The sequence below is a fragment of the Narcine bancroftii genome, chromosome 7 (assembly GCF_036971445.1).
Source record: "Narcine bancroftii isolate sNarBan1 chromosome 7, sNarBan1.hap1, whole genome shotgun sequence".
Lineage (NCBI taxonomy): Eukaryota > Metazoa > Chordata > Chondrichthyes > Torpediniformes > Narcinidae > Narcine > Narcine bancroftii.
Genome location: NC_091475.1, coordinates 78,315,331 through 78,337,051, shown reverse-complemented (window position 1 = coordinate 78,337,051; position 21,721 = coordinate 78,315,331). Strand labels below are relative to the sequence as shown.

Sequence of the window (21,721 nt, the reverse complement as noted above, 5' to 3'; positions counted from 1 at the left end):
GAACAGCTCAGCGTCACCCAGAGTGAAGGGAATGGGATGCAGTTCAGGGTCACCCGGGATGAAGGTTCTAGGGAACAGCTCAGGGTCTCCCGGAATGAAGGGATTGGGATGCAGCTCGGGGTCACCTGGGATGAAGGCACTGGGTCACAGCTCGGGGTCACCTGGGATGAAGGGACTGGGGAACAACTCAGGGTCTCCCGGAATGAAGGGATTGAGATCCAGCTCGGGGTCACCCGGGGTGAAGGTTCTAGGGAACAGCTCAGGGTCTCCTGGAATGAAGGGATTGGGATGCAGCTCGGGGTCACCTGGGATGAAGGCACTGGGTCACAGCTCGGGGTCACCTGGGATGAAGGGACTGGGGAACAACTCAGGGTCTCCTGGAATGAAGGGATTGAGATCCAGCTCGGGGTCACCCGGGGTGAAGGCACTGGTCACAGCTCAGGGTCACCCAGGGTGAAGGCACTGGGTCACAGCTCGGGGTCACCCAAGATGAAGGGACTGGGTCACAGCTCGACACCATGCTGACAGGATCAACACTCTGGATTCAATGACTGAAAAAATTTTGCGCAGTCTGCTTGCTTCTGACCTTTTCTCCGGGAATGCCTGGATGACCCTGGAAAACAACATGAGAAGATTGTTTAGGCCCAGCACACAAATGCACACCACTCCAGGAAAATGGGATTCCAAGGTGATGAAGAAGCACTGTACTTACTGGGAAGCCTTGCAGTCCTGGCAGTCCTGGTGGCCCTAGGGGACCTCGTTCACCCTGCAGAAAACAAGTACTTCAGTCCCATGAACAGCCCAGTCCTCTGGCACACTCGCCCTCCCCTCCTCACCCAACACCCAGCTCTCAAATACATCCAAGTGAGTGAATGGTCAGTTGAAGCATGTGGAGAGTGAGGGAAGGTGAGCTTAAAATGGATGAGATATTAAGAGATGTAGGTGTAAGGGGAGAGTGGCATTAGACTGGGTGGGTATTATTGTGGAGAGTGTGGGATTAGACTGGGTGGGTATTAAAGGCTGTGGGAAATGTGATGGATTACTGGGTGGAGTGTCAGAATAGTTATCAGGCTAGGAGACTCTTCAATGGTTTAGATAGGATGAAAGGCCCACTTTATGTGCTCAAAAATACTGTAAATATGTCAAAAATGCAGATGTGTTTAATTCTGATTGTATTACCTTTGTGCCATTGCATCCTGGGATACCATGTGGACCAGGAGGACCATCCTGACCTGGCAATCCCTGAAAGAAGAGAAATTCCAAAGAGTTTCTCTCTGCCTGAATGAGTTCAGAACTTTAAATGAGAATTTTTGGACAACTGTTGGTGTTCACTTACAGGTAACCCTGGTGTTCCTGGGAATCCGGGGGCTCCAGCAGGTCCCTGTGAGTTAACATGAGAAGGAATCATGATTGAACAGTGGTCGCATTCTCTCATTTCTGACAGCTAAGGTTCCTGTGAGCGAACACCATTTTCCTCAACGCTCCAACCTCCGGGGGGGATCCACTGTGTATGGTCCCTCCGTGTGCTGCTGTACCATTGGTGCACTCTGGGCCAGAACTAGTTTCACTCTTCCTTTCCCCCTCCCACCACACCTCCTCCCATTCCTATTGCCCCCCTACAACTCCTCTTACACCCAATTCCTCCTCTCCCCCCACCACGTCCTCCCACACTCCCACTCCCTCTCTTCCAACTACACACCACTGCTCCTCCCACATTCCCACCTCCTTGCCCCTTCCCTTCCACCACATCTCCTTCCACACATTCCTTCTCATTCATCTTCCACTACACCTCCCCCCCTCCTCTTCCCTCCCACCGCAGCTCCTCCCACACTCCCACCCCCTTCCTCCCCTCCCCATCCACACCACCCCACATCCCTCTCCACCACTGCTCTTTCCCGTAATCAGAAATGCAGCCAGGAATGAGGGTGAGAAGCTGTGCTACAGGGGTTGGTGGAGAGGTCAATCCCACCCATGCAACCACTGAAGAGTATTTGATGCATGGAGAAGACCCAACCCCAGGCTTAACCATCTGTCAAATAGATGTGATGATTCTGACTGACCCTGGTACTCCAATTAATCATTGAATTTAAAACAAAAAAATTTAGAAAAGATTGTTGTAAGAAAGACAAATTCCAGAGGCCGAGGTGCGCTTGTATACCAGTCATTGAAGGCCAATCTAAAGGAACAGTAAGCGATGTGGAAGCCAAATGAAATCCGAAGTCTCGGGGTCTGACTGCAGCTTGTCATGGCCTTGGTGAGGTTTCCTCACTCCGAGACAACAATCTTTGAAATTCACTCTGTTAGAGGATCAATCATTGAGCTCAATCAAAACAGAGATGGATTAATTCACGATATCACAGAAAATGAGGGATAAGGAGATAGTACAGGAAAACAAATTGGCCGTGATCCAGTGAATGGTGGGGCAGCCTTGAGGGGCTGAATTACCCCCTCCAAATGCTGTTTCTTATGTTGTTAAAAGTCACTCCTCAGCTCCCTGACAAAATTAACAGTATGTCTCTCAGCCTGACTATGGACAGGTGCCCTTGGAACAGTAGGACATGTCTATAGACAACAACACCTGTTTGTGTAAGACTCAGTGGTTTATAGATGTGTGTGTGTGTGTGTGTGTGTGTGTGTGTGTGTGTGTGTCTATCCATACATGTCTGTATCCGTGTGTGTGTGTGTGTCTCTCTCTCTGTTTGTGTCTGTGTGTGACCCCATGTGTGTGTCTGTGTCTGTATCCTTGTGTGTGTGTCCCTGTATGTATGTGACTCTGCGTGTGTGTGTGTCTGTCTTTCTCTGCATGTGTGTATGTATCTGTGTATGAGTGTGTTTGCATCTGTGTGTGTCTCTGTGTGTGAATGTGACTCCACTTGTATGTGTCTGTCTGTCTCTGCGTGTGTGTGTGTGTGTGTGTGTGTGTATCTATGTATGAGTGTGTGTGCATATGTGTGTGTGTGTGTGTCTGTGTACATGTGGGTTTGTGTCTATCTGTGCTGTATGTCCATGTGTGTGTGTGTATGTGTCTATCTGTGCTTTGTGTCCATGTGTGTGTGTGTGTTTTTCTGTGCTGTGTGCCCATGTGCGTATGTGTGTGTGTGGGTGTCCATGTGTATTTGTATATGTGTGTGTGTCTTCTCCACCATTTGTTTCCTCTCAAATTCTTTTCACCAGTCAGTACTTTCCCTGATGTTTTCCCTGGTACGCACACTCAATTTTTGTTTTGGGTTATACCATCTGCAATATTTGATGTAGTCACATGACAATGACATCACGAGTGATCTGAGCTATTTGCCCAGCATTGGAACCTACACTGTGGTCTGGCCACCAATCACAAGCAGTACTTACCCGCATTCCCTTCTTCCCCATTAGCCCTGGCTCTCCTGTGTCTCCCTGAAAGAGAAAGAGGAACCTATTACACCAAACAGCCAATCCGTGGCTCAGAGCAGAAGCACTGATGATGTCACCAGACTTACCTTCAGTCCAGGAGCTCCAATTGGCCCCTCTACTCCCGGGAATCCCGGCATTCCTAAGGGGCCTGCAAAACCAGGAAATCCCATTGCGCCCTAAAATCAAAGCACAATATTTCAGCAAGTGGTCAAAGTTTGGGAGGAGCGTTTAGACGTTGGCACTCCTTTCCACTGCCTGACAGAGCAGGCTTCCAGTTGGAGTGGCCACAGGTTGGAATAGACTGTTGGAGGGGGCTTTCTGCCAGAGCGGTCCACCTATTGGAGTGGGCTGCTGTTAACTCTGACCCAACCTGTGGATGTTTACTGGTGAATAGTCTGCAGGGAGAAGAGAGATGTTCCCAGTCTGATTGCTCAGCTCCAGGTGTTTGGATCAGTGACAGCTGCGCCCAAGTCAGTGAAGCCTCTTCTTCCTCTCACTATCTTCTCTAATTGCTCAGAGCTGGGAAATGGTTCACAAGGAATGTGGCTACACTGTCTCACCGGAACGGTGCACAGGGACCCAATGTGGAAGGACGTTTTGGACCCAACCTCACCCTCCTCTTTCATTTTCCCACCCATCCATCCACACCCTCTCCCTCGTCCCTCCCCAGACACCTTTCCTTAGGATCTCAGTGTCGTGCTGGCCCCTGCAGTGGGAGGATCAGAGGAACAGTGTCAGTCCCCACATCCAAATTGGTGAGGAGAGGAACATCACCACCTCATGATGGGGACAGGCGGTGTGGACCATGGGGCTTTATTAGGTGTAGAGAAGCTGCTCGAGCAAGGAGAGCTGGGGAAAGTACCCTACAGGGAAGGGTTCTAAAGGGTGGGTTGGGGGGTGGGGAGTGAGAAGAGAGTCTTGACAGAACAGGAGAGTGTGTACGGGGAGGACCCTGACGAGGGACGGATGGACCCACTTCCAGGGACCTCATCCCTTCCCTCCCTTGAGACCAGTGACCCAGAACTCACTCATGGACCAAACCACACCCCCTCCCCCACTCAGGATTTCACCCACCTTTTCCCCTTTGACACCGCTGCAGTCACATTTGTTGCTGGACGTGCATCCATGGCAGGCCTGCGGAGGAGAGAGAGAGAAAGGGGCAACTGTTGTCAGAGCCTGCACACATCCTCGCACAGATTATACGCACTCTGCACAGGGACCCCTTCAACCCCTCTTGCCCCCCCCCAGCATCCCTGAACCCGATTATAACACCCTCACAGAGCAGGTCCTGCTCCAAGCACCAACCTTCCAAAGGCTCCAGCCTGGCTGGATGGGACTCCGTGCTAACGACTATAGCTGCCTCCATCCCAGCAGAGATAAGGTGAGACTGGGAACTGTATTCACCCCAGCAGTTAATGGGGGGTGGGGGGGGATAACCACTCTTCATCCTCCCCCGCCCACCGCTGTCCTGAGAACAGCCTTGGCAAGACCCATCCATAAATTGTCCGACTGCTGGTGAATGAATGGGCTCGGGAGTCCACCAAATTCAGTCAGTCCAGCCCCCGGCCCCTCTGCAAGGGCCTGTGTGTGAGATGGATGAGCTTGTCTGCAGTCCGGTTCTTCAGTTCCTTTCGCAGCTGGATTTCGTGCCTTGTCCACTAACTGCCCCAGGGATACAGTGCAGTAACAGGCCCTTCTGGCCCAAGAGCCCTGTGCTGCCAAAATCCACCTATTAACCTAACAACTCCGTCTGCCTTTGGAACGTTGGAGGAAACTGGAGCACAGGAGGCAACACATGCAGGACATACAAACACAGGACATACACAGGAGGCAACACATGCAGGACATACAAACACAGGACATACACAGGAGGCAACACATGCAGGACATACAAACACAGGACAAACACAGGAGGCAACACATGCAGGACATACAAACACAGGACATACACAGGAGGCAACACATGCAGGACATACAAACACAGGACAAACACAGGAGGCAACACATGCAGGACATACAAACACAGGACATACACAGGAGGCAACACATGCAGGACATACAAACACAGGACAAACACAGGAGGCAACACATGCAGGACATACAAACACAGGACATACACAGTAGGCAACACATGCAGGACATACAAACACAGGACAAACACAGGAGGCAACACATGCAGGACATACAAACACAGGACATACACAGGAGGCAACACATGCAGGACATACAAACACAGGACAAACACAGGAGGCAACACATGCAGGACATACAAACACAGGACAAACACAGGAGGCAACACATGCAGGACATACAAACACAGGACATACACAGGAGGCAACACATGCAGGACATACAAACACAGGACAAACACAGGAGGCAACACATGCAGGACATACAAACACAGGACATACACAGGAGGCAACACATGCAGGACATACAAACACAGGACATACACAGGAGGCAACACATGCAGGACATACAAACACAGGACATACACAGGAGGCAACACATGCAGGACATACAAACACAGGACATGCACAGGAGGCAACACATGCAGGACATACAAACACAGGACATACACAGGAGGCAACACATGCAGGACATACAAACACAGGACAAACACAGGAGGCAACACATGCAGGACATACAAACACAGGACATACACAGGAGGCAACACATGCAGGACATACAAACACAGGACATACACAGGAGGCAACACATGCAGGACATACAAACACAGGACATACACAGGAGGCAACACAGGTCGCTGGCACTATATTTTGCTGACTGCTGTGCTAACCATTCTGCCCAAATACAGAACGAATCAACATCCTCTGCCCCTTATCCCAAGTGTGACTAACTGACCTATGCAGTTCTTCATAAGTATGATTGAGCCTCAGCACCTCTCTCCCTTCTTTCCTTTCTCTTTTTCTTTGCCCTCTGTCTCACTCATTCTTTCTTCTAGAAAGTATCAAGAAGGTATCGATTCCTTTATTGTCATGTAATGCTACAGAACATGTAATATTACACCAAACTGCATTCTACCTGCCTTCAGCAGTCAAAGAGTTTCCATTCAAGTAAAAAAAAACTCAGCAGGTCAAATAGTGCCCTTTATATAGAGCAAAATTAAAAATTCATAACTGGCATTTGGGCTTGAGCCCTTCATCAAGGTATGGAAAATGGTCAGCAGATGTCCGAATAAAAGAGTAAGGGTGGGGGGAGGGGTGGTTGCAAAGGCAGGGGGTCATAGGTGGAAAAGGGAGGGGGGGTGGTCAGTACCAAGCAAGTGGAGGAGGGATGGCTGGGTGAAGGGCAAGGGAAGTGGGGGGGGGGGGAAGGAGAACTGGAAGGGGGAAGAGAAGGGGGGGGGGGAATAGAGGAGAGCAGGCTAGCAGAAACCGGAGAAGTCGATGTTAAGGCCATCTGGCTGGAGAGGGCCCAGATGGAAAATCAGGTGTTGCTCCTCCAATTTGCAGGTGTCTTGGTGGGACAGTACCTAAGGCCATGGACAGACATTTGAATGTGGGAGTTGGACACAGATCTGAAATGGTTGGCTACTGGGAGGTCCCTGTCACTGGTGCAGATGGAGGAAAATGCTCAGTGAAGAGATCTCCCAATCTGTACCCAGTCTCTCTGATGCAGAGAAGGCCACAAAGAGAACACCGGATGCAGTAAATCACTCCTGCAGATATACAAATGAAGTGTTGCTTCACTTGAAAGGCCTGTTTGGGGCCCTGGACTGTGGTGAAGGAGGTGGTATGGGCACGTGTGGCACCTCCTGCAGTCACGGGAAGGTGCTGGGGAGCGGGGGGTGCAATTGATGGGGAGGAATGAGTGCACGAGGGAGTAACGGAGGAAACGGTCCCTATGGGAAGCAAAAAAGGGAGGAGAGGGGAAGATGTCTCTGGCAGTGGGATCCTGTTGAAAGTGCCGGAAATTCTGAAGGATAATGTGTTGTATGAGGAGGCTGTTAGGGTGAAGGGCTGAGTTGGTGGTGATGACGGTGATCGCTTTGCTTCCCCTCCACCACCATCAAATTAGCCCTCACCTGCATCTCCTCCATTTCCTGCTCATCTGCCTTGCACCCCCCCACCCCCAGATGCAACAAACACAGAATGCCCCTCGTCCTCACCTACCACCCCACCAGACTCCACATCCAGCACCTTATCCTCCAGAATTACCAGCACTTACAACAGGATCGAATTACCAGACACATCTTCCCCTCTCCTCTCCTCTCCTCTCTGCCTTCCATAGAGACCCCTCCCTCCGTGACTCCCTTGGGCACTCATCCCTCCCCACCAATCGCACTCCTACCCCAGCACCTTCCCCTGTGGCCGCTGGAGGTGCAACATGTGCACCCTCACACCTCCTCCCTCACCACGGTCCAGGGCCCCAAACAGGCCTTTCAAGTGAAGCAACACAGGACTGCATCTGGTGCTCCCTTTGTGGCCTCCTCTACATCAGAGAGACTGGGCACACTCTGGAGAATACCTCGCTAAGCATCTTTGCTCCATCCGCCACAGTGATAAAGACCTTCCAATAACCAACCATTTCAGTTCTGTGTCACACTCCCACACTCACACCTATCCATGGCCTTGTGTACTGTCCCATCAAGATAATCTGCAGATTGGAGGAACAACATCTGATTTTCTGTCTGGACCTTCTCCAGCCAGATGGCATTAACGTTGACTTTTACAGTTTCTTCTAACCTGCTCTCCTCTCTCCCACCACTTCCCTCCACCTTCTGGCTCTCCTCCCTCCACCCTTCACCCAGCCATCCCTCCTCCCCTTGCTCACTGCTGCCTCCTCCCTCCCTTCTCCACCTAACATCTCCTGCCTTTGCAACTACCCCTCCCCCCTTCACTTCTCTTTTGTTCGGATGCCTGCTGACCATTTTCCATACCTTGATGAAGGGCTCAAGCCAGAAACATCAGCTATGTATTTTTACCTTTGCTGGATAAAGGACCTGCTGAGTTTCTCCAGCGTTGTGTTTTACTTCAACCCTAGTGTCTTCAGATTTTCATGTTTTACTAAAGAGTTGCCATTAGAGTTGCCTGACACCCCTTACAGTAAGAGAGAAAGAGAAGCAAAAGAGGGTCCCTCCAGAGATTTGTTTGTCTGAGGAGTCACCTCCCGCAGTTTCTGCAGCCACAAAGACTCCTGTTCAATCCAATGGTAACTTGAGCTCCAGATCTAAACCTCCGACACGATCAGGGAGCCTTCAGCGCTCAAGGCCACTTAGAGAGTCCTTCTCGCCCTCAGCACCCTTTCGAATCCCCACCCCTACATCTGTTTCCCACGAGCCAAGCTCCAACAGCCCTCAGCCCATGCAGGTCTCCTGATCCCAAGTCAACCACAGCCTGTGTGAGTCCCTCAGCCTTTGAGCCCGTGGCTGGTCCACCACCCCCTCGTGGTCATTGTCCTGTCTCATCTGCTTCTCCCTCTCTACAGAGGCTGATCTCTCCATTCCTGGTACCCTGCACCAGTTCGCTGCTGCCCAGAGTCTGCAAACCATCATGGCCACTGCTGAGGCTGGCACCACCATCTTGGGCACAGACCAGTGGTTGCAGGATTTAAAAAAACACACCATCGGCTCCTTTACAGGCCATTCAATGCCTGTGCAGAGCCACCAGCATTAGGACCTTGCAACCGAATCTTCAGAGGAGCGCTGTGTCCACGCTCTCTGCTCTCCCGGATCCACACTTGCCTTACTTTCTCCATCACTCTCGACCCTCCATCCTTTCACTCTCTTCCCCGTCACTCTCTAAACCTCCCTCTTTCTGTCCCTCCATCTTATTCCCTGCACTCTCCCTCTAGTCACAGAGAGGTACAGCATGGCAAGGGTCAATGTCGACCATCAACCACCTATCCACACTAAACTTATATCAATATCAACTCCCCCGGCATCCACCCTCGCCCACACAATTGGGGCAATTTACAGTGACAGATTAACCTCCTGACTCTAGGTCTTTGACCTGAAGGGTTAAATATTTCTCTTTCTACACATGCATCATGACTATTCCGGCATTTTCTGCTTTCACTTTTGAGTTCCAGAAACTGCAGATTTTCTATTTCATTTTTGCATGGTTTTGTGATGTGGAGTGAAACTGGAGCATCTAGAGGAAGCACACGCAGGCACAGGAACAGTGTGCAATCTCCACACAGACAACACCCAAGGTCAGGAGTGAACCCAGATCTCTGGCACAAAGGCCGGGTTTCTCTCAACTGCACTGTGGCCTTCGCCTCTCCTTGATATCTCTCTCTCTCCTCCCTTCTGCCTTTCTCTCCTGCTCTCTCTCTCTCTCCTCCTCCTCCTCCTCCTCTCTCTCCTCTTGTTCTTTCTCTACTGAAATCTGAGGAACAATTTCATCAGGATTAGTTAAGATCTGCACTGTTCAGCAAAACACAGGGGACCAGAATAGATGCAGATAAAAAAAATAGCACTTCTTTCGTAAACAGGAAGAGTTGAACAAGAATCGGGAGACTTGCGTGGATGTACATTAATAGATCTATATAAACATCCTTCTGTGCTCCTGAATTAGCATCAAATCCTGTAGATTTTCCCCAGACCACCACCCCAGCTGCGGAGCAGCTCAAGGAGGGGGTTGTAAAATAAGCTAGCCAAGGGATACCATGCCAACCCTACCCAGACGTTCTCAGAGCTCAACTTCAGTAGGGCGGTGGTCAGGCTGCTGCCTCACAGCACCAGAGATCCGGGTTTGATCCTGACCTCCAGCGCGATCTGTTCAGAGTTGCACTTTCACGACACGACGGGAAGGAAGCGTTTGTCTTGGATGTTGCCCAGAGAACTCTAGTTATGGGGATAGGCTGTGCTTGTTTTCCCCAGAGCAAAGGAGGCGGAGGCTGACAGAGCTATATGGAATTATGAAGTATAGACCGTCAGATTTCCCCACGATAGATGCACCAAAAACAAGAGGTAAAACATGGAAGTCTGCAGACACTGTGGTTGAAGTTAAAACACAATGCTGGAGAAACTCAACAGGTCAAACAGTGTCCTTCACATAGAACATCAAATAGTTCAGGCCTTTCGGCTCTCCATGTTGTGCTGATCCATATATTCCTTCCCAAAAAAAGAACTAAATCCTCTTTACCTCATAACCCTCTATTTTTCTTTCATTCATGTGTCTGTCTAAGAGACTCTTAAATGCCCCCAATGTTTCAGCCTCCATCACCATTCTCAGCAAGGCATTCCAGACACCCACACTCTCTGTGTAAAAAAACTTAACCCTGGTCTCTCCCCTAAACTTCCCTCCCCTTACTTTGTACACATCCCCTCTGGTCTTTGCCATTCCTGCCCTGGGACCCTTCAGGGTAGTGCAACACAATGGAACAACCTGTGTTTTGGACACTGGGGACTGGGAGGAGACATTGACCATTGACTGTCTCAAACCAGCACACCTGGACATTGAACGACAGGTTGTTGCATCACCTTCCAGGAGACAGGCCGACCACGCCAAATGGACAGTATACAGGTAACAGTTCTCACCCCTCCCATCGCCAGCTCACCCACACGAACCAGCACCAGCACCCGCAGGTATGTCCTCAGCTAGCGGTATCCTTGGAGACACTCAGCATGGGGCAAAGCCGCAGTCCGGAAGTTGAGGATAATGTACAGGATGTGGAGCCTGGCGGCCCATGTGAAGTGCACAATTTCAATGAAATGTCCCTGCAAGAGTCAGCGTGTTCCATAATACTACATTTAGAATGTAACATACATGAAATTCTTTAACTTTTGTCTAACTTGAGGAAGACAGAGAGTCACCACTGTCCAGCGCCCCTCACAGAAATGAGGCCCCAGTGAGAAATGAACTTCCAACCCCTGGTTTACAAGACCAGTGCTCTAACCTCTAAGCTATCGGAGCCTCACAGCCAAGGTTCCTCTGATCCTATGCCTCGTGACTTTCTGGATGAGTCTCTTGTGGGGGACCTTGCTAAAATCCATGTAGACCACATCTACCGCCCTACCCTCATCAATTCCATTTGTTAACCCCTCATAAAACTCATTCAGACTCATGAGGCACAACCTTTCCTTCACAAAGCCATGCTGACTGTCTTTGAGTAGGCTTTATTTGTCGAAATGCTCACAGATCCTCTCCTTAAGAATTATCTCTGTTAGTTTGCACATCACTGATGTCTATAATTCCCAGGATTCTTCCCATTACCTTCTTTAAACAAGGGGACTACATTTGCCATTCACTAATCCTCCGGCATCTCCCCTGTACCCCAGCTATCTCTTCTTTCACTTCCCACAGCAGCCTGGGGAATACCACATCCAGCCCCAGGGACTTATCAATCTTGATGTTTTTAAGAAGATCCAATGCTTCCGCTTCCTTAATCTCCACATTGGCACACAATAGAGGTACACAGGCCTGTTCAATTTCAACCTCACCCTGATCAAGGTCCTTTTCCCTTGCGAATAGTGACGCAAAGTATTAATTTAGGACCTAGCCAACCTCCTCTCCCTCCAGGGATGTTGCTCCCTTTTATCCTTTACCAGCCTCACCTTCATTCTCGTTGTCCTTCTGTTCATCATGTAAGCACAGAACTCCTTGGGGTTCTCCTTAATCCTATAGGCCAAGGCCTTCTCATGTCTCCTTTAAGCTCTCCTAAGTCCTTTCTTAAACTCCTTCCTGGCTACTATATATTTCTCTTGAGCCTTTTGGGTTTCCTGTTTCCTATATCTAACGTATGCTTCCTTCTTCTTCTTGACTAGTTGCCTGACCTGTTTCGTCGGCCACGGTTCCCATTCCTACCATCTTTTCCCTGACCCAGTGGGACAAACCTATCTTGAACCCTGTACGAGTGGTCCCTAAACTCCCTCCACATTATTTCTGTGCTTTCACCCTTAAAGAGCTTATAGTAAAGATAAAAATAACATAACTGATGTTTCAGGCTTGAGCCCTTCATCAAGGTATGGAAAAATGTTGGCAGGTGTCTGAATTAAAAGGTATGGGAGGGTGTCATGGTTGCAAAGGCAGGAGGTGATAGGGGAAGAGGGATAGCTGGGTGAATAGAGAGGCAAGGGGGTGGAGAGCTGAGGGAAATCAAAGTGTGCATTTTTACATTGTGGGTGGGGGAAATAAGATTCCATCCAAAATACAGCACCACAGACAGGACGGCATCCCCAACGTTGGAGTTCCTAATGTGAGCAATGGCACAATGGGGTGTGCAAAAAAGACTAATGGGGACATGAAGGGTACATTTACAACTCAAGGGTTGTGAGGTGTGGGCATAGAGATGTGTGTATATCAGACCACATTTGGAGTTTCGTGAGCAGTTTTGGATCCCATAACTAAGAAAGGATGGGTGGCTCAGGGACTGTACTCGCCAGAGTTAAGAGGGGTGGGGGGGGGGGGGGTGGGGGGCGGAGGGGTGGAATTTCATTGAAATGTACAAAATATCAAAAGGGCTGAATAGACTGGATGTGGAGATGATTTTTCTAGTAGTAGGAGAGTCCAAGACCAGAGAGCTCAGCCTCAGAATAAAAGAACATCTCTTTAGGACACAGATGAGGTTTCTTCGAGCACACGGTGGTGAAAATGTACACAGAGAGGTGTGCATATCTGTGTGGGCAAAGACTGTAATAGCTGAGCTTTTCAATAGAGGGCAGCAGATACCCACCCAGCTCTATGTCCCACCATCACACGGGCAGAAGCTAGAGATAGACCCGTGACGATCACATTTGTGGCAATTGCCAGAAGCCAAATTCTGAAACCACAGGGGCTTAGACCTAAAGGTAAACCCTAAGACACACCTTGTGTCCAGAGTCCACCATCTACACACTCTGAACAAAATAACCTAAGCCCAGAGATTTGGAGCAGCTAGTATGCACAGCAAGATTACACAACTTTAGGGGAAGCATTTGCCTTGGTTTCCCAGCACTGCAGGCTCCCGTAGTGATGAGTATGAGGGGCATTTTATATTAACCCCTCAGCTGCTTCTGAAACCTGAAGAAGAACTAATTCTTCCCTCTGTAATAAAATGCGGTAACACTGATTATCTTCGTCAGGTGGGAAGTTATTATGTACAATTTGGCTGCCATGATAGCTGGGCTTCCCATTTGACTGACAGCACAATCTATCCTCAAACCAAGTAGACACTCAACCAACCCAATGCAAGTTAGCATGTAACTGAAAATTTGGCGTACGATTAGGCCTTGCTGGGAACACCATCGTTTCAGTCGGCCTCTGTGGAGAGTGGGACGAAGTTCACATTTCAGATAGAAGATTCTGTGTTTCATCTTTCCAGCATTTAGTGCTTGTACCTTGACCTGCAGAGCCTTCAACACAAGAACAGGAGAAGGCTATTCAGCCTCTTGGCCCAGTGCTAGCTGGCAAAGGGTCAGCTCCCAGTGGCCAGGGAAATGTTGTCCTTGCAGCCAGCATGAATATCTGATCTGTGACTCTCAACTCAACCCGATCCAACATATGTTTGAGAAAGGGATGTTCCCGATTCCAACTGGGGTTTGTGCACGTATGTGTGTGTGTGTGTGTGTGTGTGTGTGTGTGTGTATAAGAAGACAGTACCCGATCCCTGTTACAGTGTGTGTGTGTGTGTGTGAGAGAGAGAGAGAGGCAGTTCACTATCCTTGTTACAATGTGTGTGTGTGTGTGTGTGTGTGTGTGTGTGTGTGTGTGTGTGTGTGTGTGTGTGTGTGTGTGTGAGAGAGAGTGTGTAAGGAGGCAGTTCCTGATCCCTATAATATTGTGTGCGTGTGATGTGTGTGTCAGTTCACTATCCCTGTTACTCTGTGTGTGTGTGTGTGTGTGAGTGTGTAAGGAGGCAGTTCCTGATCCCTATAATATCGTGTGCGTGTGATGTGTGTGTCAGTTCACTATCCCTGTTACTCTGTGTGTGTGTGTGTGAGTGTGTAAGGAGGCAGTTCCTGATCCCTATAATATCGTGTGCGTGTGATGTGTGTGTCAGTTCACTATCCCTGTTACTCTGTGTGTGTGTGTGTGAGTGTGTAAGGAGGCAGTTCCTGATCCCTATAATATCGTGTGCGTGTGATGTGTGTGTCAGTTCACTATCCCTGTTACTCTGTGTGTGTGTGTGTGAGTGTGTAAGGAGGCAGTTCCTGATCCCTATAATATCGTGTGCGTGTGATGTGTGTGTCAGTTCACTATCCCTGTTACTCTGTGTGTGTGTGTGTGAGTGTGTAAGGAGGCAGTTCCTGATCCCTATAATATCGTGTGCGTGTGATGTGTGTGTCAGTTCACTATCCCTGTTACTCTGTGTGTGTGTGTGTGAGTGTGTAAGGAGGCAGTTCCTGATCCCTATAATATCGTGTGCGTGTGATGTGTGTGTCAGTTCACTATCCCTGTTACTCTGTGTGTGTGTGTGTGAGTGTGTAAGGAGGCAGTTCCTGATCCCTATAATATCGTGTGCGTGTGATGTGTGTGTCAGTTCACTATCCCTGTTACTCTGTGTGTGTGTGTGTGAGTGTGTAAGGAGGCAGTTCCTGATCCCTATAATATCGTGTGCGTGTGATGTGTGTGTCAGTTCACTATCCCTGTTACTCTGTGTGTGTGTGTGTGAGTGTGTAAGGAGGCAGTTCCTGATCCCTATAATATCGTGTGCGTGTGATGTGTGTGTCAGTTCACTATCCCTGTTACTCTGTGTGTGTGTGTGTGAGTGTGTAAGGAGGCAGTTCCTGATCCCTGTTACATTTTCAGTGTTTGTGCGTAAGGAGGTAGTTCCTGATCTCTATTACATTGTGTGTGTTTGTGTGTGTGACAGTGAGTGTGTATGTAAGGTGTCAGTTCCCAATCCCTGTTAATTCTGTGTGTGTGTGTGTGTGTGTGTGTGTGTGTGTGTGTGTGTGTGAGAGACAGTTCACTATCCCTGTTACTGTGTGTGTGTGTCTGTGTGTGTAAGGAGGTAGTTCCTGATCCCTATTACATTGTGTATGTGTGTGTGTGTGTGTGTGTGTGTGTGTGTGTGTGTGACAGTTAACTATCCCTGTTACTGTGTGTGTGTGTGTGTGTGTGTGTGTGTGTGTGTGTGTGTGTGTGTGTGTGTGTGTGTGTGTGTGAGGAGTCAGTTCCCAATCTTACTGGTGTTTGCGTGACTGCGTGAGGGATGGTTTGTAGGCGAAACTGCCTGGCATCCCTCCTATATGGCCCTGCTCTGAATAGAAATGTTGTCTTGGTGTTCTGCTCGCACCCCCGCAATTTTATTTACTCCAACCCGTATTGTTTCTGATTTTGATAAAAATAACCCCGTCTCATTAGCAGACCTATGACGTAAGCGATCAACTCAGATCTCCACCGACGGCCGTAGAACAGACAGGCACATCCGGAGCCCTCACACCATCTCTCATAAAACGTATTCCTGAACCTTAAATCTAAACAGATAGCATCTCTGTCCACTTAATATAAAGCTCTCTTCTTCTGTCTACTTCACACATAATCAGATATCCAGTAACAAGTCCTTTGGTGCCATTTTACACACAATGTGCCTTTTCTCTTCACTTAGCTCTGAACTTGTCCCAGAAATTCCAACGTCCTTTTCAACTGCCGGGATCCTGTAAGATTCCATTGTCAGAGGCAGTGAATGGAAAGTTACAACTCCTGTCTTCTTGCATGAACTCCTACTGCTTTAACTTAACATTTAAAGAACTCAGCTCATGGAAAGAGGGGGTGAAATGCTCAATGTTCCAAAATTATGTTGGGGCTCTGGCCCCAATGAACCCTGAACAAGAAGTTCACTGCGCTTCACCCAGCCACCGTCACCGTCTGAATGTGTATGAAACAGTGAGCTCTTGTCCAGACCAGATTGGTTCCCTTCGTCCTTACCGACCACACCACCAGACTTCGCAGTAACAAGGACAGGGTTCCCCTTGTCCTCCCTGACCACTCCACCATACTCTGTAGCAACAAAGCTCAGAATTCCCCTCGACCTAATCTCCCGCCTCAACATCCCCCACAGTAACATTGGGCTGGCTCTTCTGCTACATTGTGAGGGTATTACCTGTGTATGTGTGATCCCTGCAGAAATTATCCCTGAAACATTCCTGCAAATACATGTTGCAGGAAGCAAACAAGGGTAGTTGTTCCTATTGGACAGTAGGAACAGCTTAGGCTTCGACTGCGTCTCCCCTGATGCTAGGACCCGTGGAGTTTCCAATACATGGATTTTTTTTTGTTGTCACCATTGTTGCTTGTCGGGGCAGATCCCTGTTCGGCAGCACCAGATACTCTAGGTCAGTGGCCTTAGCTGGGATGAGTGATAATCAATACAGATCCATGGAGTCAGGTAGATTCCACATCAGAGGGCTCCGAGATTTCAAAACCCCTTTCAGGTTAAGATATGGATAGAGGAATGGCAGATGAAATTTAATCTGGACAATTGTGAATGTGGCCACAAAAACTATGGATCAGGACCCCCAGATCCCACCGCACATAAATGCTGCTAAGATCTTGCCATTTACTGTGTACTTTCCACTTACATTTCAGCTCCCAGAGGCAATGCTCAATGCCTCTCCCTTGCCCAGATTAAACTTCATTTGCCATTTCTGTATCCATATCTTGATCTGATCTATATCTTGCTGCCTCCATTGAGAGCCATCTACACTGACTGCAACCCCACTGACTGGAGGTAATGTTCAAGAATACAGTCCTTTCTAAATATCGACTTGCGATGAAGAGATGGACCAAGCGTCTCTTCTGGCTGGAGTCTCCTCTGGAAGACACACACACATAGACATTCCACCAGTATGGTACTGGAGAGAGTCAACCAAGATTAACCCACGAGGTCAGACAGGGACCTAGTGCCGCTCTCTTGCAGAATCTCATCTCAAACCTCCAACAAAAGAAAAAAAGGACTTTTGAGCATCTGCTATCATTGTTTGATTAAATAATTAAATGTCGCTAGTCCTAGTATTTCATCCCATTCCAGTCACTGAGATTACAAAGTATCCTCATACAAATAATGATCAAAGCAAATTTACCTTTGCAAACTATCAGCAACTCTATTGAAGAACATTATGCAGTCTACAAAAGCCTACTAGAACAGAGAGGAGATCCAGCTGTTAGAAGCTTGAATGAGACAGTGAGCCTGGGTGATGGGATATAGAGGTATGGGCATCAGGATTCTGATGTCTCCAGAAAGTTGACAGTAGACCTCAAGCCTTTATTAGAGGACAAAGAGCGGGAAGAGGAGAAGAACAGAGAGGGTGCACATTGAAGGGTCCCCAAATCCTGTGGGCGCACATCAGATAACAATCACCAAAGAAGGAATCGGCAAGTGCACATAGAGCAGGGACAGGCTGTGATGGTCTTGGACTAAACCCCTGGATGATCTGTGGGCCCCCAGTAACAAACAAAAATGTGATCATCAAGTAGAGGATGAGTGGGGTAAAGTCATTGTGGTGAGGGAAGCTGTTTTCCAGAATGAAAGTTGCAAGAGTTTACCATTCAGCTGGAGGTCCTGAGATAGGTTGGGGGTGGGCGGTTTATAAGCCAGATAGAATACAGAGATTAAAGTTCCTGTTCACTGGTAATCTTGGTACAAAATTAATATCTTCCACTTTGCTGTATAAAGATGACAGGACTGTCAGAGTCATGCAGCAAATCTCACCCCATCATGTCCATACTAACCATCTGTACTAATTCCATTTACGAGCACTTGGTCCGCTCGTTCTCGCACGGTTGTCAGATTTGGTTCCTTTGGCACCAAACAGCAGAAATTTGGTGTTTTCTTGAATCGTTTGGGGGAAGGAAGCACCATTTGATGAATTTTGGCAGTTTTAGAAGATTTTTTGACTCTTTTTAGCTCTGTTGGCGCTTCTTACAACTTATAAACATTTAATTTTTTTTATCTGGCGACAAATCTGGCAACCTCGCCTTCTCAGCTGATCTAATGCTTGGCCAAATGTTTAAACGTTGTTAGAGTGTCTGCCTCCACCAACCATTCCTGTTTGTAAAGCTGATCGGAGTCCTGAGAGTCATCCCTTGCTCACAAGGAGATCACAGGCACTCGGCCAGCAGATATCTCAGAGCAGCCGAGCTAAACTCAGCGAGAAACAAATGTGAGAGAGTGAAATGGTGGTGTGGCAACTGCAGCCAGAGTAACAATCCCACAGTCAGGACAGCAACCTCTCCCTCAATGTCGGCACAGTGAATGCCGTGGTTAGAACAACACTGTTATAGTGCCAGCGACGGGGTTTCAAATCCAGCGCTGTCTGTAAGGAGTTTGCTCATTCTCCCCATGTGGGTTTCCTCATGGGACAATTGTGAATGTGGCCACAAAAACTATGCTCAGGTTTCCACCCACCCTTCAAAAACATATCAGGGTTGTAGGTGAATTGAGTATAATTAGGCAGCGTGAGCCGAAACGGCCCATCACTGTCTAAATTTTAAAATAACAAAATCAATTACAGTAAAATTAAATTAAAGACTTGAAGAACTGGTCATGGAAGTCTGGAAAAGGAGCAGGGCTCAGTTTTTGGTTCACATTAACAGGGTTGAGGGTTAACAAGTTCCTAGGAGATTCATGGCCCACGCCGGCCACCCCAGCACTGACAGCCCGAAGGAACAGTGCGCTCCGAGGCACCTCCCGTGCAGTTGTCCCTTTCAGATGGCCAGCACTGCGCTTTCAGCGCTGCCACCTGAACGACCATTCCACAGGTCTGAATCTGCTTCTGCAAGCGCATTCTTGGCGGAGAATGCACTTGAAAGCGGCTTAAGAATTTCCCGTGAGATGTCTGGGTCCACTCATGTCCATGTAATGACCAAGAAGGCACACCTTATGCCTCTAATTTATCAGAAGTCTGAGAAAATTTGAAATGACCGCTGTGTCCTTCGACAATTTCTATAGGTACACAGTCCTATCATGTTACATGTGTGTTATGGGAACTGTCCCACCCGAAACTGCAGAGGGCTGTCAACGCAGCTCAGACAACCACACAAACCACCCCAACTTCCCGCTGCCTCAGCAAAACAGCCAACATCTCATCCCAGTCACACTCCTTTTGCCCCTCTTCCCCCTACTATCGGGAAGAAAATCCATCCCTGTGAGATCTGGTACCACTAATTTCAAGGACAGTTTCTTTTCCGCCATTATCAAACTCCTAAAAGAACCTCACACGAGTTGCCTTTGCCCTGTGCTAACCAATTTCTCTCGACAACTCTACACTCTATGTGGAGCAGTGGTTTTCAAACTTTTTATTTCCACTTACACACCATTTCAAGTAATCTCTATGCCATGTGATTAGTAAGGGATTGCTTAGGGTGGTGTGTGAGTGGGAAGGGAAGGTTGAAAACCACTTCTCCAGAGTGTAGAGTTGTCGAGAGAAATTGGTTAGCACAGGGCAAAGGCAACTCGTGTGAGGTTCTTTAAGGAGTTTGATAATGAAATATTTTGCTTGAGAAAAGTTGTCACTGGTCCATTTCCTTTGGAGTTACGAAACTGCACATAACGAATCAAATGATTCAGTGGTTTTCAAACTTTTTCTTCCCACCCACATCCCACCTTAAGCAATCCCTTACTAATCACAGAGCCCCTATGGCATAGGGATTACTTAAAGTGGTATTGTGGGTGTGGAAAGAAAAAGGTTGAGAACCACTGAGTTTAGGGTTGACAAGCTGGAATGCTCACAAAACAAACCTCGCTGGACCTCGGTACATGTGACAATAAACTTCAATCTGAACTTGGGATGAGATCCAACCCCATGACAGCTGCTATGGAAATTTCATTCCCTTAATAACCAGGAATAACAGAAATAGCAACAATCAGACTATTGTGTTAGAAATCCCATCTTGTTGATTACCGTTCACTCCGGAAGGAAAGCTCCGTTGTCACCTGCCTAGCTTGAGCCCCATTATCTGCTTCTCTGACAAGTCCCAGTAAAATTCAGTGTTAACCAAGTGTGGGTGATAAATGCTAAGATCCTGGAAAATGAGGACCTAAAAGGGTTCACAATTTTTGCTTCAGTGGAAGACTCAGAACAAGCCTGAAGGCTTACTAAAGTTCACCACATGTCTTCAAGGCCCAAAGTCTCATGTCCATCATAAGACCAGCAACATTTCTCCAAAATAAATCACTTTAAGAATTCAATCAGTGAACACCAACTCATGGCACAGCCCAATGCTCCAGCACGTCAACATCACTGGGTTTCTGATGCTGCCAGGCACCCTCACAATTGATAAAGGAGCTTTGTCCAGTGGGATCTGTTCTGCAGTCTATCACTGGACACCAATCGTATTCTACCCAGCAATCTCTGAAATACCTGCCCAGCCAAGGATTGTCAGCCATGGAGTGCTGGTGTCTGAACCAGTAACCTGTGGTAGGAGATGGATGGTGGAATGTAAGATGATCCCAGAATATGGACGATTAAGATGATCCACGGAATGCATCTGGGAATGAGTAAAACCAGAATAAAGGATCTATAATAAAAGAATGTTGAAAATTAACAAGTAATAGTTTTAATTATTGAGCGTGAGCTCCTGGGACAGCTTGTACACAACCAAAGTTTCATGGACAGACCTATTTATATACAAGACACTTTCTTCTCCTTTCAAATATCCAGAACCACTCAGACATTCTAAACCATATTTTACATTCTTAACCCATCTGGCAAGTTCTCCCTCTAACCCCTGTCATAGCTTGCCTCGTGTCACCTGACTCCCTTCGCTCAATTCTGCCTTCAGTGACCTCAAGTATCGCCTCTCCATCAAACCTCTCAGGCCACCTGCCCCACAGTCTCTCCCTTTGACTCAGTATTGGACGAGTCCCCCACAGCGTGTCACTAGGTTTAAGGCACCTTCTGATCTACATTATTGCTATTACAGTTTGCTCGCCCGGTTACTGGACAAGGAGACAGTTCCTAAACAGGACCTAAGAGTTAAAGGAATGTGTCTTGGTAAATTGCCAGCTGGTTAAAGGCTAGAAGAGCTGTAGGTTGGCAAATGCAAGTAGAAAGGTGGTGACACATGGGATCAGATCCAACTGCCCTGCCGTGGAGCTGTTTCAGGGAGGGGGTCAAGCACCAGAGTGAATCTTACCAGAATCACTCTTAACTAACGAATTGATGGCACATGAGACTGGCATAGAATTACATAATTACATCCACAAGACACTTCCGTGATCATAACAGCAAACATCTTCTGGGGGCAGAGCTATAGGCCTAGATGGCCTCGAAATGAGCTCACAAACGTAGACACATGAAAAATCCAAAAAGATGAACCCAATTTGCTTGCACTGAGCGTGTCTTGATGGTGTGATGTGGCTGCCACCGTCTAACAGGATAGGGAGAAGGTCATTCAGGGCTCAAGTCTATTTTGAGCACAACTGCTCTCAGAATCAGTAT

At 48.1% G+C, this 21,721-nt stretch overlaps 1 protein-coding gene across 1 annotated transcript in view; it reads right to left on the bottom strand.

Annotated features, from left to right (window-relative positions):
- LOC138739044 (collagen alpha-1(IV) chain-like) overlaps positions 1 to 21,721 on the bottom strand; it is a 163,400-nt gene that overhangs the window by 91,248 nt on the left and 50,431 nt on the right. Inside the window, exons 2-8 of the mRNA XM_069890427.1 lie at positions 4,465 to 4,524; positions 3,477 to 3,566; positions 3,349 to 3,393; positions 1,337 to 1,381; positions 1,180 to 1,242; positions 713 to 766; positions 587 to 613 (exon numbers count right to left, since the gene is read on the bottom strand). Of these exons, the coding sequence (XP_069746528.1) occupies positions 587 to 613; positions 713 to 766; positions 1,180 to 1,242; positions 1,337 to 1,381; positions 3,349 to 3,393; positions 3,477 to 3,566; positions 4,465 to 4,524 (384 nt within the window). The remainder of the gene's footprint in view (positions 1 to 586; positions 614 to 712; positions 767 to 1,179; positions 1,243 to 1,336; positions 1,382 to 3,348; positions 3,394 to 3,476; positions 3,567 to 4,464; positions 4,525 to 21,721) is intronic.